Source organism: Syngnathus typhle, linkage group LG10 (assembly GCF_033458585.1).
Source record: "Syngnathus typhle isolate RoL2023-S1 ecotype Sweden linkage group LG10, RoL_Styp_1.0, whole genome shotgun sequence".
In the NCBI taxonomy this organism is placed as follows: Eukaryota; Metazoa; Chordata; class Actinopteri; order Syngnathiformes; family Syngnathidae; genus Syngnathus; species Syngnathus typhle.
Window position 1 is genome coordinate 8,779,306 of NC_083747.1, and position 10,961 is coordinate 8,790,266.

The 10,961-nt window shown below is 41.3% G+C and overlaps 2 protein-coding genes across 8 annotated transcripts; both read right to left on the reverse strand.

Moving 5' to 3' along the window:
* Positions 1–30: 30 nt before the first annotated feature.
* LOC133160625 (collagen triple helix repeat-containing protein 1-like) lies at positions 31–4,074 on the reverse strand. 2 transcript variants are annotated; one of them, XM_061288459.1, is made up of 4 exons: positions 3,825–4,074; positions 1,065–1,283; positions 785–1,001; positions 31–471 (listed from the first exon to the last, which is right to left on the reverse strand). In XM_061288459.1, the coding sequence occupies exons 1-4, from the start codon at positions 3,897–3,899 to the stop codon at positions 329–331; spliced, it is 654 nt and encodes a 217-aa protein (XP_061144443.1). In that variant the 5' UTR covers positions 3,900–4,074; the 3' UTR covers positions 31–328. The 2 variants fall into 2 exon arrangements, with proteins under 2 accessions (XP_061144443.1, XP_061144442.1); XM_061288458.1 differs by having other exon boundaries at positions 3,783–4,073.
* Positions 4,075–4,135: 61 nt separating this feature from the next.
* LOC133160622 (frizzled-6-like) lies at positions 4,136–10,669 on the reverse strand. Of its 6 annotated transcripts, none has more exons than XM_061288453.1 (9): positions 10,508–10,659; positions 10,351–10,425; positions 9,297–9,660; positions 8,035–8,231; positions 7,374–7,953; positions 6,796–7,215; positions 6,217–6,365; positions 5,775–6,125; positions 4,136–5,320 (listed from the first exon to the last, which is right to left on the reverse strand). In XM_061288453.1, the coding sequence occupies exons 3-9, from the start codon at positions 9,471–9,473 to the stop codon at positions 5,164–5,166; spliced, it is 2,031 nt and encodes a 676-aa protein (XP_061144437.1). In that variant the 5' UTR covers positions 9,474–9,660; positions 10,351–10,425; positions 10,508–10,659; the 3' UTR covers positions 4,136–5,163. The 6 variants fall into 6 exon arrangements, with proteins under 6 accessions (XP_061144437.1, XP_061144434.1, XP_061144438.1 ...); XM_061288450.1 differs by having other exon boundaries at positions 9,297–9,695; XM_061288454.1 differs by having other exon boundaries at positions 10,351–10,422; positions 10,508–10,649.
* Between the last annotated feature and the right edge of the window lie 292 nt (positions 10,670–10,961).

The following is a 10,961-nucleotide window of genomic DNA, read 5'->3' on the forward strand; positions in this document are numbered from 1 at the left end:
AAAACTATATTTGATTGCATTCATGGTCACTTTAAGAAACCTCAAAAAGATTATTTATTATCAGTAAAAAGACATACAAAAAGTTAAATGAGTACAAGTTTACATACTGTCGTCAATTACTGCACATAGCACCAGGGAACATTGAAATTACAGTACAATACAGTACAGTTTGGTTTTTTATTGTAAAGTGAATGGCCAGCCAAATAGTGACTGTCAACAAAACATTGACGTTCCCATCAGTGTTGTGTGAGGCCTCGGCAAATCATACCTGCTCATTTTAGAAGACCAGACTAGCAGGGCTGATCCCATACCTCTTATGCAACAGTTATTATTTGGGAAGCTCTTCGACGATAATCCTGGAAACTGAATTCCACCCCGTGGATGCATCACCGCGGGGATAGTCAGCGCAGGTCCCCACCCATACAGCCACGTCCACCAACCCTGCTTTCACACCCTCACACAGTCCTTCCACTGACAGAAAAAGAAAAGAGACAAAGACAGGACACATAAATTGTAGGGAACACCCAAAATACATGGCCACAAAACTGGTGTATTATGATGTGACCTCTCCCGATGTTTACTTCTCGAGTTCTACAGAATTTAATGGCACAACATAAAATGTTTTGCCGTTGACTAAAAAACAACTATTATATACACACACTGTGTATAAAGCATCACTGAGCATATGAGACAGTAGACTAGTATAGTGCAAAATTAGAGTTTTCCTCCATATAGCCTGGTTGGTGCCTTAATTTAGTTTCATATTCAAACTTTGTGATCGTACCTGAGGATGTTCTGTGGATATTGATGGTTGAGTTGAGCTCTGGACTGCCTTGGTCCAGGTATATGATGGACTCGATGGGTAGTGGTGCCATGCACTCTGCTCCATTGAAGGTGAAGTACCACCTTTGACAACATGCATTCTTGCACTTGAGTCTGAGGGAGCCGCTAAAGAGGACTCTGAGGGCGCTGTCTGAGCGCAGCTTGGTGAATGTGCAGTCCTACAAGACAGCACAGGAAAATTCAAATCGACATTGCAAAATTTACATGCAAATTCAACTTACAGCTATTTTTCCAAGGTCAATCCCATAATTCAAGGAGTTCCAGGCACACTGCTTGTAGTTGGGCCTCCAGGGCTCCTCGAAGATCTCGTTGATACATTCGCCCTTCTCCCCTTTGAGTCCGTCACGTCCAGGGATGCCCGGAGTTCCGGGGATGCCGTTAGCCCCTGGGTTACCATCTCTGCCGGTAGTTCCTGCTGGACCCTGCATGCAGCTGCCATACTGCAGGAGCAAGCAAGTCGGAGGAAATGTGAATGTTGATGTCAAATCAGTTGAATCTATTATGTAATTTCCTGCTTCCTGAGAGCTAAAGTTTATGTAAAGTGGACACCTGGAATCAGCCAGCTTTTTTTGCCAGTACAAAGCTCAAACATTTCAAAGTCGTGAAAACACATACTAATAAGGTGATATTGGCCAGCAGAAGAAAAAGATGGGACCGTGAACAACCATGAAGCATATTAATGACAGACATATATTGTCAAAAGGAAGGAAGGACTGGTTATGATACTTCTGGGCACGCATTCATGGCCCTACTGCCACATTTAAATAAATGCCACATCTTACTCAGCTGACTCAAATACATATTCACAGGCTTGCTTAAAAACAGACCCGTTCAAAATAACGGGCCTGCATGACTCTGCACTAGTTTCCTTTGTCCTGAATATTGCAGAGTGTCAATCATGTACAATACTCTATTGTACACACGTTTCTCAGTTTATATATTCACAGTATATGCATGGATACTGTCTGAAACAAACTGACTTGTTTACGCAACAGTTTCAGCCAATGACCATATGTTGATACAGTTTACATTTTGCTGAACCAGCAGCAGTGAAGAGTAGTCAGTCCATGACCAAAAGACATGAAGTTGAAAAATGTCAGGAGATGAGAACAAAGAGCATTTAGCTACCGTATTTTCCGGACTATGAGGTGCACCTAAAAACCTACATTTTTCTCAAAAGCCGACAGTGCACCTTATAGTCCGGTGCGCCTTATATATGGAACAAATTCCTAAATTTAAACATGCCCGAAGCATTGTGTCATGAAATCAATCATAAGTGGCCCGCTGAAGACTATGAATCATAAAGACTATGGATCATTGTTTTGTGATTATAAAGTAATTTGTTGTGTCTGAAGTTGAAATAAAAAAGATAAAATGGAGAATGATTTGGATTAAAAATCTGACATGATGCATTATGTTGGAATAATTTAATATATATAAGGACAAAGTTTTAAAATGGGCCATTCATTGAAGGTACGCCTTATAGTCCGGTGTGCCTTAAAGTCCGGAAAATACGGTACTCCCCATTCAACACCATTTCTGCTTGAATCCCTCGGGGGGAGCTAAAACGGGACTTGGGAAGACGAACATCTGGAAAAATGCCTTTATTTATAGGGAATTGTGGTGTTCTAATGTCAGCTGGGGAAAGAGATGGCCAAGGGTCTGTTTTAGCCATGAGTGGCTTTGCAAGATTGATCTGGTGATGTGACATCAGTTCTGAAGGAAACTGGGAAGCCTGCGGTTAAAAACAGCAGACTTTCATTTTATTTTCTGGACAATATACCTGAAATTTGGAGCCACTAAGTATGAGCTGTACGAGTTTGACTTTGAAAACTTCTCAAACCTGTATTTTAGCTTTGATTTTCACAGCAAACTAATGAATGGATCCACTGTCCACTTGGGCACACTGTTGACTTTTATATCGGCTTCAGCTCAAAGTTCGGTGCTGCCTGCATGAATTATACTGGATAGTCCAAACACACGGCTACAGTTACTGTACATGAAGCATAAAGGCTGCATTTGGCCCTAAGTGTCGAGAACTCTGGAACACACTGAAGGGAGGAGTGCAACTCTCCAGAGTGAACAGAATGCTTGGCTACTCAGGATTATGAAAAAAAATGTAACCATGCTAGTAGAACAAAAAGATCATCCTCCCGAAGATAGTTGAATGCATTTGGGCTTTCCAATACCACAAAATTATATTATAGAGAAACGTGCCATTCATCCTATCCTCCCATTGTGCTGAGAAAATTGTAGTTCCTAAGTACTACTAAAAGTCTTTAGGAAGATTTTAAGAGCAAAATAGTGCCTCCAGGCTTCTCAACACAGAGTATTAATGGGAACCTGGGGGAAGGTCTGGAAAGGCTTTGCCAAATAAACAGCTTCATTTTCATTTGATGGATTCCCAAGAGCACAGAGAATGAGTGCATTCTATCTCACCAGTGGCCACCCACAACGTATGTAAATCCTGTTCAAGCAAGATTGGTTAAAAAAATAAAAATAAAGACATTGGTGAATGAATAATGCATCTTCACATTTTATATAAAACCAGGTGTTTAAACAAATTGGAATATATACAGACCACGCGCTTCCTCTTTGGCTTTATTCCTCTCACCAAACCTAAATAATAATGGAAGAACCAGCTGACTGTGCTATATTTACAAAAAAAAAAAAAAAAACTGCAGCACATAATTTCTGGGGGCAAAGTTAAGATAATTATTCGTATACTCCAGTGGACATTTTCACCGCAATCTATGGGTTTTGGATGTATTATCAATTATCTCAAACATACAAAAACTTGTGCTTTAATTATTAGCCATAATTTAAAATGTGACAACCTCATCTTGGACGCAGCGGACTCATCCAAAAGGTCCCACCGCAAGGAAAACGCCACATCGCTTTAACATGATGACGACCGAGTTATTTGCAATCGGTCTTACCTTATCCCCGTCAGGATCCTTTCGGTATCCTCTACTTCTCACCTTTTCCACGCCGTACACGGAGAAAGTCAAGCAGACGAGCAGGAGCAAAAGGCGCAGGGCTACAGGAGACATCATTTGGTGCAACTGGGAACTTTGAAAGTCTTCAACCTTGCGTTGATGCACTCTTTCAATCCAGGGGGAGGGCAGGATCAGCGGGTAGGGCCAGTCAACGCTCTTCAAGAAAACCGTTCCAAAGCAAACAGCTCAGCAACATGCACTTTTCATGCGAGCATGGTCCTACAATTGGACCAATGTCTGCACTGTGCATGCGTGGCGATAATTCTGAGATAAGAGAAAAAAAACGCACGTCGATGCATGCAATAAAATCTTTTATTCACGTTTTGCTTGTTTGTTGTAAAAAAAAAATACATCAAATTAAAAAGGCATATTTAAAAGAGATAAGAAGCAGCGAAACAATGTCAGTAAATACAAAAAGCTATAGCCACTATCAGCATCTGTAACAGATAAATGTTTCCCTTTAAATTGGCCAGTGAGACGACCTTGACACTTAAACAGGAAGGAATGAAATTTATAATCCTTGCACAGCAGATTTTGACGATGACTCAATTTATTTTCTCTAGTATAAATCAGAGAAAGACTTAAGTGTAGTGTATTTTATAAATAACCCCTAAAGAAATTTGACAAATCAATTTAAAATAAAAATAGCTCTGCATAGTAACCAAATCAAGTTTGGTTTTCACAGACGGATTTTAATGCCAACAATGACATCACCGACACATGTGAAACATCTGCTTTTACCTTTTAAATTAAGCAAATTATCAAATTAAAAACACTCTTCAAATTAACATTCACTGGCCCAACCAACAAAGTGAGGAGCTGTACAACCAAAACATTCAAGAAAACAAATACAATTATCATGACTTACCATATATTTAAAAGTAAAACTGTAGGATGATTTTTGATGACACACTCTCTTTCCTGGAATAGTACATTAAACAAACCACAGGAACACTCCCCCTCTTATTGAAGGTTTGGAAACATCATGACCTCACATTAAAATGCCCAGTGTAGTGACTAATCCATTGAATGGAGGGGAAAACAGAATATTCACATTAAGACTTCCGTTAAGCTTGCCATAAAAAACAGAAGACTTACAGTTTCAAATCAGTCCACAAGTAATGTAGTACTTGGCATAGAGCTATATCGGTAAAAACTCAACTAAATTACTACAAATCTTAAAGTCACTCAGAATGCAAATCGAGAACAAAAAAATACTTTTGAAATTGTGGAGGTAAATATTACTTTGTGGCTGTGCACACTAAGTAACTTTTCCTCAACTAATGGATACAATCAGAGTCAAGTGCCTGCCGTCAGTGTCTCAGCAGTTGCTGTCCTTAATGTCCTTTTCCTCCTCAGACACCTTGGGCATCTGCTGGTGGGTGGAGGCTTCAATGCCGGAAGATGGGCCCTGAGCTGAATCCTGCTGTGTGATGGGAACTGGTCTGACCTCTGACTGCTCACTCTTTGGTGTCATCCTATGACACAAACAAAATTAGAAAAACATCTTTACGTATTAGAGGCAGAGGCAATAACAAGGGGCATGCTGGCTTCCGTATCCTGCATTTTAAGCATTGCACTCCTGAAGTTTGACAATTTGTAAAAACTGTTTTGTATTTGTTAAATTGTTTTTACACTTGTGTGATACATACAACACCTTCATACGTATGTGTTAAGTAGCTCTGCATTTTCACATTATGCATTTATCTTTTCAACTTATCACAATAACTTGATTTTACAGTTATAAGGCTATAATATAATGAAAATGTACCTGTTTAGCTAATAAAAATCTTAGAATAGTGCAATAGAATAATCCAAATTGCTGTAGGAAACATTGTTTAAATACTGGAGGATGTTCACTAACGTCCCATCACAGTTCCAATTAAATCCGCAGACAAGAATATAAAATGTTAACAATAACAATTAACTTACAATGCATCCGGTACTCTGCTGTGTAAACTCCACGATTTGCTGCTACTAACTTGTCCGGAGCTCCCCCCTTTGCTACGTCTCTCTCCCTCTGCTCGCTCCTTGTCCTCACGCCTGGAGCTTCGGCTTGAAGTGCCCTTGCTCTGGCGCTCATGATTTCCCAGAGGTGAAGTTCCAGCACTAACGGAGGCGTTAGTTGGTGTGGCGCCAGTGCTTGTGCCCATAGACTTTGAAATGACCTTGAGCTTGTGTGAGGTTGACTTGTAGTGTTTCTTCTTGTGCTGGACACGACTGTTATGCTTGAGGAAGAAGTCGCAGGACTCCTGCAGTACTCGGCGGCTCTCGCTGATGGGACTGTTGATCACAAAACAATAAAAAGTGGGCCTAAAATCTAAAAATGTCCATCAGCAATGTCAAAATGACAAGGTCACTAAAATGTCCTTACTCTCTTTTGCGGGTCCTGTTGAAAAAGTAGGCCCACTCAGAGCAGGTCTTTTTGCTGCTGACCCAGAACACCGCAGAGATTCCAACAATCAAGGTCATCAAGTACTTCACCAGAAACAGAGACAGGTCAGGTCGTTGATGCTCCGTTGTCTAAGATGGAAAAGAAAAGAGATTTATTGAGCTTGCGGACATTTTTTGTGTTGGGCACATGGCTAAAACTTAATTTTCCATTTCCCAATGTATTTTTAGGCAAAACGGGTAAGAACATCCACCTCACAGTTGTGAGATTGGCGGATCGAATTGTGGCTCCAGCCTCCCTGTGTTGAGTTTGCATGCCCTCCACATGCTTGTGTGGCTTCTGTCTGCATACTCCGGCTTCCTCACGCATTCCAAAATCATGCTTATTACTTTAATTTAACTGAAAACTTACAATTTTCCTTAAGTGTGAGTTAGCATGGTTGTTTGTCAATATATGCCCTTCGATTGCGAGATGGCAGAAAATAAAAATCTCTACAATGTCATCTCAGCTTAAAGTGCGGCAATGTATTTTTGAAGCCAAGATCTGTTGAGTTACACCTACCTTGTGTGAGCAGGGGATGCTATATTCTTGGCAGCGGTCATTGATCCATGTGTTCTCCCAGGTGCTGCGATGACTCTGTTCATAGGCGTAACATGCTAACAAGGTGACCAGTGGCACCAGGTAGAGGCAGCTGAACACAGCTATGCGGATCATAAACTTTTTGAGTTTCTCCTGGTTGCGCTCGTCGTGCTGTATAACCTGCCGCACGTGATTCAGAGAAATGATGCCCGCTAGGATGAGGAAGAGACCGACTATGACGCCCACACACAGGGGCGCGATCACAAAGTAGCGCAGGGCATCCAGATCGTAGAGTCCCACGAAGCAAACCCCGCTAATGTTGTCCCCTTCAACCTTGTTCAGGGCAAGCAGCATGACAGTTAAAGCTCCGGGGATTCCCCAGGCGACGGTGTGGAACCACACCTGAGGGCAGAACACACAAGAGATCTTTGAAGAGCATGCAACATGGAAGCTTATTAAAGCCTGTCACTTGTGAGCAAATCTGAAGCCTCAAATTCATTCCAGTCTCATCAGAACAGAGCCAAATCTTTTCATGTGTTCACTTCCAGATATAATCTTACCGCTTTCTTCTCTATGGCTTCACAGCTCCATTTGGGTCCAGCTGCCAGGAACCAGGTAATGGTGAGTATGACCCACCAGACGATTCCAGCAATTGAGAAAAAGTAGAGGAGCATAAAAAGCAGAGTACAGCCTTTGCTTTGGGAGCCCAAGACAACTGTGTCCACACCAGTAGGGTGGACTGCCTTGTTACAGGCTGCGCCGTTGCCCAGCAGGAAGCCGACAAAGTATATGAGTGAAACAAAACTGTAGCAAACTGCATAGAAGATTATGGGACGCTCGGGATAGCGAAAGCGTTTGACATCGATGAGGAAAGTAAGGAAGGTAAAGAGAGTGGCACCCAAGCAAATGATGGAGCACACGCCAATAAAATTCTTGGCAAATTCGATGCTGTCGGGTTTAAAATACATATTGGAACAAGGCGGAGCACAGTCCTGCGCTCCAAGGAATGATGCGCCGTGGCCAGGTTTAGCTTTCAACTGCAGTGGGCACCAAAAGCCCAAGTCCCTTTTAGCAGATATTGAGCTCATTGGGGTGGTTGTGGGAAGCTTGGTACGATCTCCTAAACCACATGGGTCAAGTCTGAAACAGAGAAAAAAAATCATCCATGCAAAAAAAATCTATCAATGAACTAATCTTGCTTAATTCACGAGTATTACTTACTTGTCACACTGTAGCTCAGGAGGCCAAATAATGCCAAAATTCTGAATGATCTTCTGACAATCGGACATTACAGCCTCACAGTCTTCTTGGCAAGGCTGCAGCACTGTATTTTCCTCAGTGCATACTGGGAAGAAAGCCTGGCACAGGAAGTGGTGGACATTTGGGGAACAAGGAAGACTTGCCAAGGGCATAAATGGCTGCAATGACATTAAAGACAAAACATTCAGAGGAGCTGCTGAGCAAAGATACAAGTTGCATTTCAGGTCACAAGTTTGGTCCTGAATTACAGTACTTTTGTGCACTCATGCTTTTATGATTAGTTAGCAAAAAAAAAAGAAAAACAGTAAAAATAATTTTGAGATGTCTGAAATGATCCCTCCATATATACGTCACAGCCTGTTTCAATCCCATTTATATCCTGACACGTATAACTTTCAAATACAGGTGAATGCCAGTGGAATGTTGGGACATGGGCTAAACAAGGGAAAGTCTACTCCTGAAAATCCTTTGTGAAAGGGCGAGCTGGGTTAAATTTGAAGGCCTTGGTGATTACACAGTACAGGCTTTGATAGGACACTGCATAGTTTCTCTGAGGAGGTATGACTGTGTGCAGAATATGAAACTAGTGAGTGATTAACAGAGAGAGCGTATTCATTGTGGTATGCAGGACGGGGCTTTGTGTGACTCTGGGCGTGTCCATCCCCTTCCTGAACGAATCAAAGACTGCACACAACAAAGTTGATGATTAGTAGCCTGTGGCTGAGGCTGATGTGAAATCAGAAGCCTTTAACTTTGCTAGATGACACACAAAAGATTCCCTCAGCACCTTTCATGCTAGCCATTCTAACATGTGCAACCCAAACCGAGATAGCCTTCGGGAAGGCGATATGATGCAACAATTGGAGAAAAGAAGTTCTGCCAAGAGACAAGACTAATTCTAACATTATTTTGAGCAGCAGTGAATAAATGTCGGTACTATATCTTCTCAATTAGATTATCTATAACCACCAAGGAACCACAGGCTTGCCCCTTATCTACTGTTTTAATTTTGGAAAAACAGTGCAACCTCTAGAAGAGTGAAGACCCTAAGACGGACTGTACAATTTGAAATTAAACCAGAATAAAGGCCTTACAATTGTGTGTGTGACAGTTAAGAATTTTAAGAAATAAATTGCATGAAATGCATTGGTGAATCGATTCATTTTTGCTTGATGCTTTTGTCATTTGTTACAAAAGTTAAGGTGGAGGCGTTTGTCACTCACCTCTATTTTATTGTCTGCAACATCCTGATCATAGTGCTCCATCATGTTGGGAAAGAAAGTCATATTGTAGGACAGTCCCATGCAGCGATGAACCCGAATTGGCTCGCAGGTGAAGAGGCTGTGAGCACTGCAGCTTTGCAGCCAAAGCAGACCCAACCATACCAAAAACATCATCATGAGGGCTCACTGGAACTTTTGGGATAATTTCTTTTCTAGTGTGAACAACTTGTTTCCTTTAGGTTCAGGTTGAGAGTATCTTAACCCAAATAGTGAATTATCCTGACTCTCACGGCTCCACCTATCCTGGGGTCATCTCGTTGGAGGCGATGGCAGGCGCAGATGGTGGTGCTTCCCCATTAGCCTGCTGCATATGTTTTTAGAGAGAGACAGCCAACACGACTGAAATTAGAAAACAATGGAGCAAGAGTTACACATCTTGCATACATGCATGTTGTTGTTGTTCAACAAATCCATTCAAGCACTCAACTTCAAGATTATGAGATGTACGTAACTCCTCATTTTTTCTAGAGATCTCTTGAGCTCCAACACAAAGACATCAATTGGATGGAATAGCACAGTCCTGTCCGTATGTGGGTGGGAATTTTAAAAATCCACTCTGATTCAATAAGTCTCAACTTGTTTGGACTCATTGAACATGACTTCGGAATGTATGCACAACCACGTTTGCAATATTAATCTGAAATCTGGAATGGTTGGGACTATTATTATTATTAATTATTATTATTATTGATAACTTCCTACCACAGCTGTATCAAGACTGTGTAGAGTATTTGATTGAGCCTCTTACAGTAAGAAATATGTATAAAATTGGTCGAGTAAAGGATATTTATGGAGACGGAAATCTATTCAAACACAGGAGTACAACGATCTACTTAGAACTCTATATTATAGCTGTCATTTGCATACTACTTTCCCTTAACAGATTAGCGAATATGCAATAACAATAACACAACCGATGCATTTCGACGACTGTAATTTTATCGGAGGAGGGATGGAGAAACTTAATAATGAATACAATATTGCAGGTTAATACCCGTAAACAGGTATCAATCTTCAGGCAGCAAAGCAAACTTCTGGCACCGTGCAGTAAACATCGCTGCCTCGGCTGCTAACATTGAAAGGCAAAACAATTTCAGTAGCAACACAAAACTTTGAAAAGGTAAAAGAGAGGAATGAACAAACGAACTTACCAACAACTGTTATGAGTCAAGTTTGAGCTGGAGCTGGATACATGGATAACTTTGGAGTAAACGGAGTGAAATTTGATAGCGTGTTTCCTGGAGGAAAAAAAAACAAAAAAAAAACTAACCAGCTCCCGTTGGGCTACTCCAACCTCCTGCTGCCTTTGTGTCCATAGGAAAATTGTGTATCTCGAGTGTGAAACATCGTTTCTTTTGACAGCAGCGGTGATCATAGATTTTTTTTGTCACAGAAAAGTACCTGAAAATAAAAAATAAATAAAATGATCGCTAATTTGAGCGGAAATTGATTCTGTGAAGCAGCAGGGCATCTGAAATTTCAACCTTTTAGAGACCCCACGAGGACCCCTGGTGTTCAGCCATCGACTCCGCATACAAACGTTGCTATTCCTATAGTATCCACTTGGTGTCGCTAGGCCCCCTTATTTATCAATGTCCATGTGAC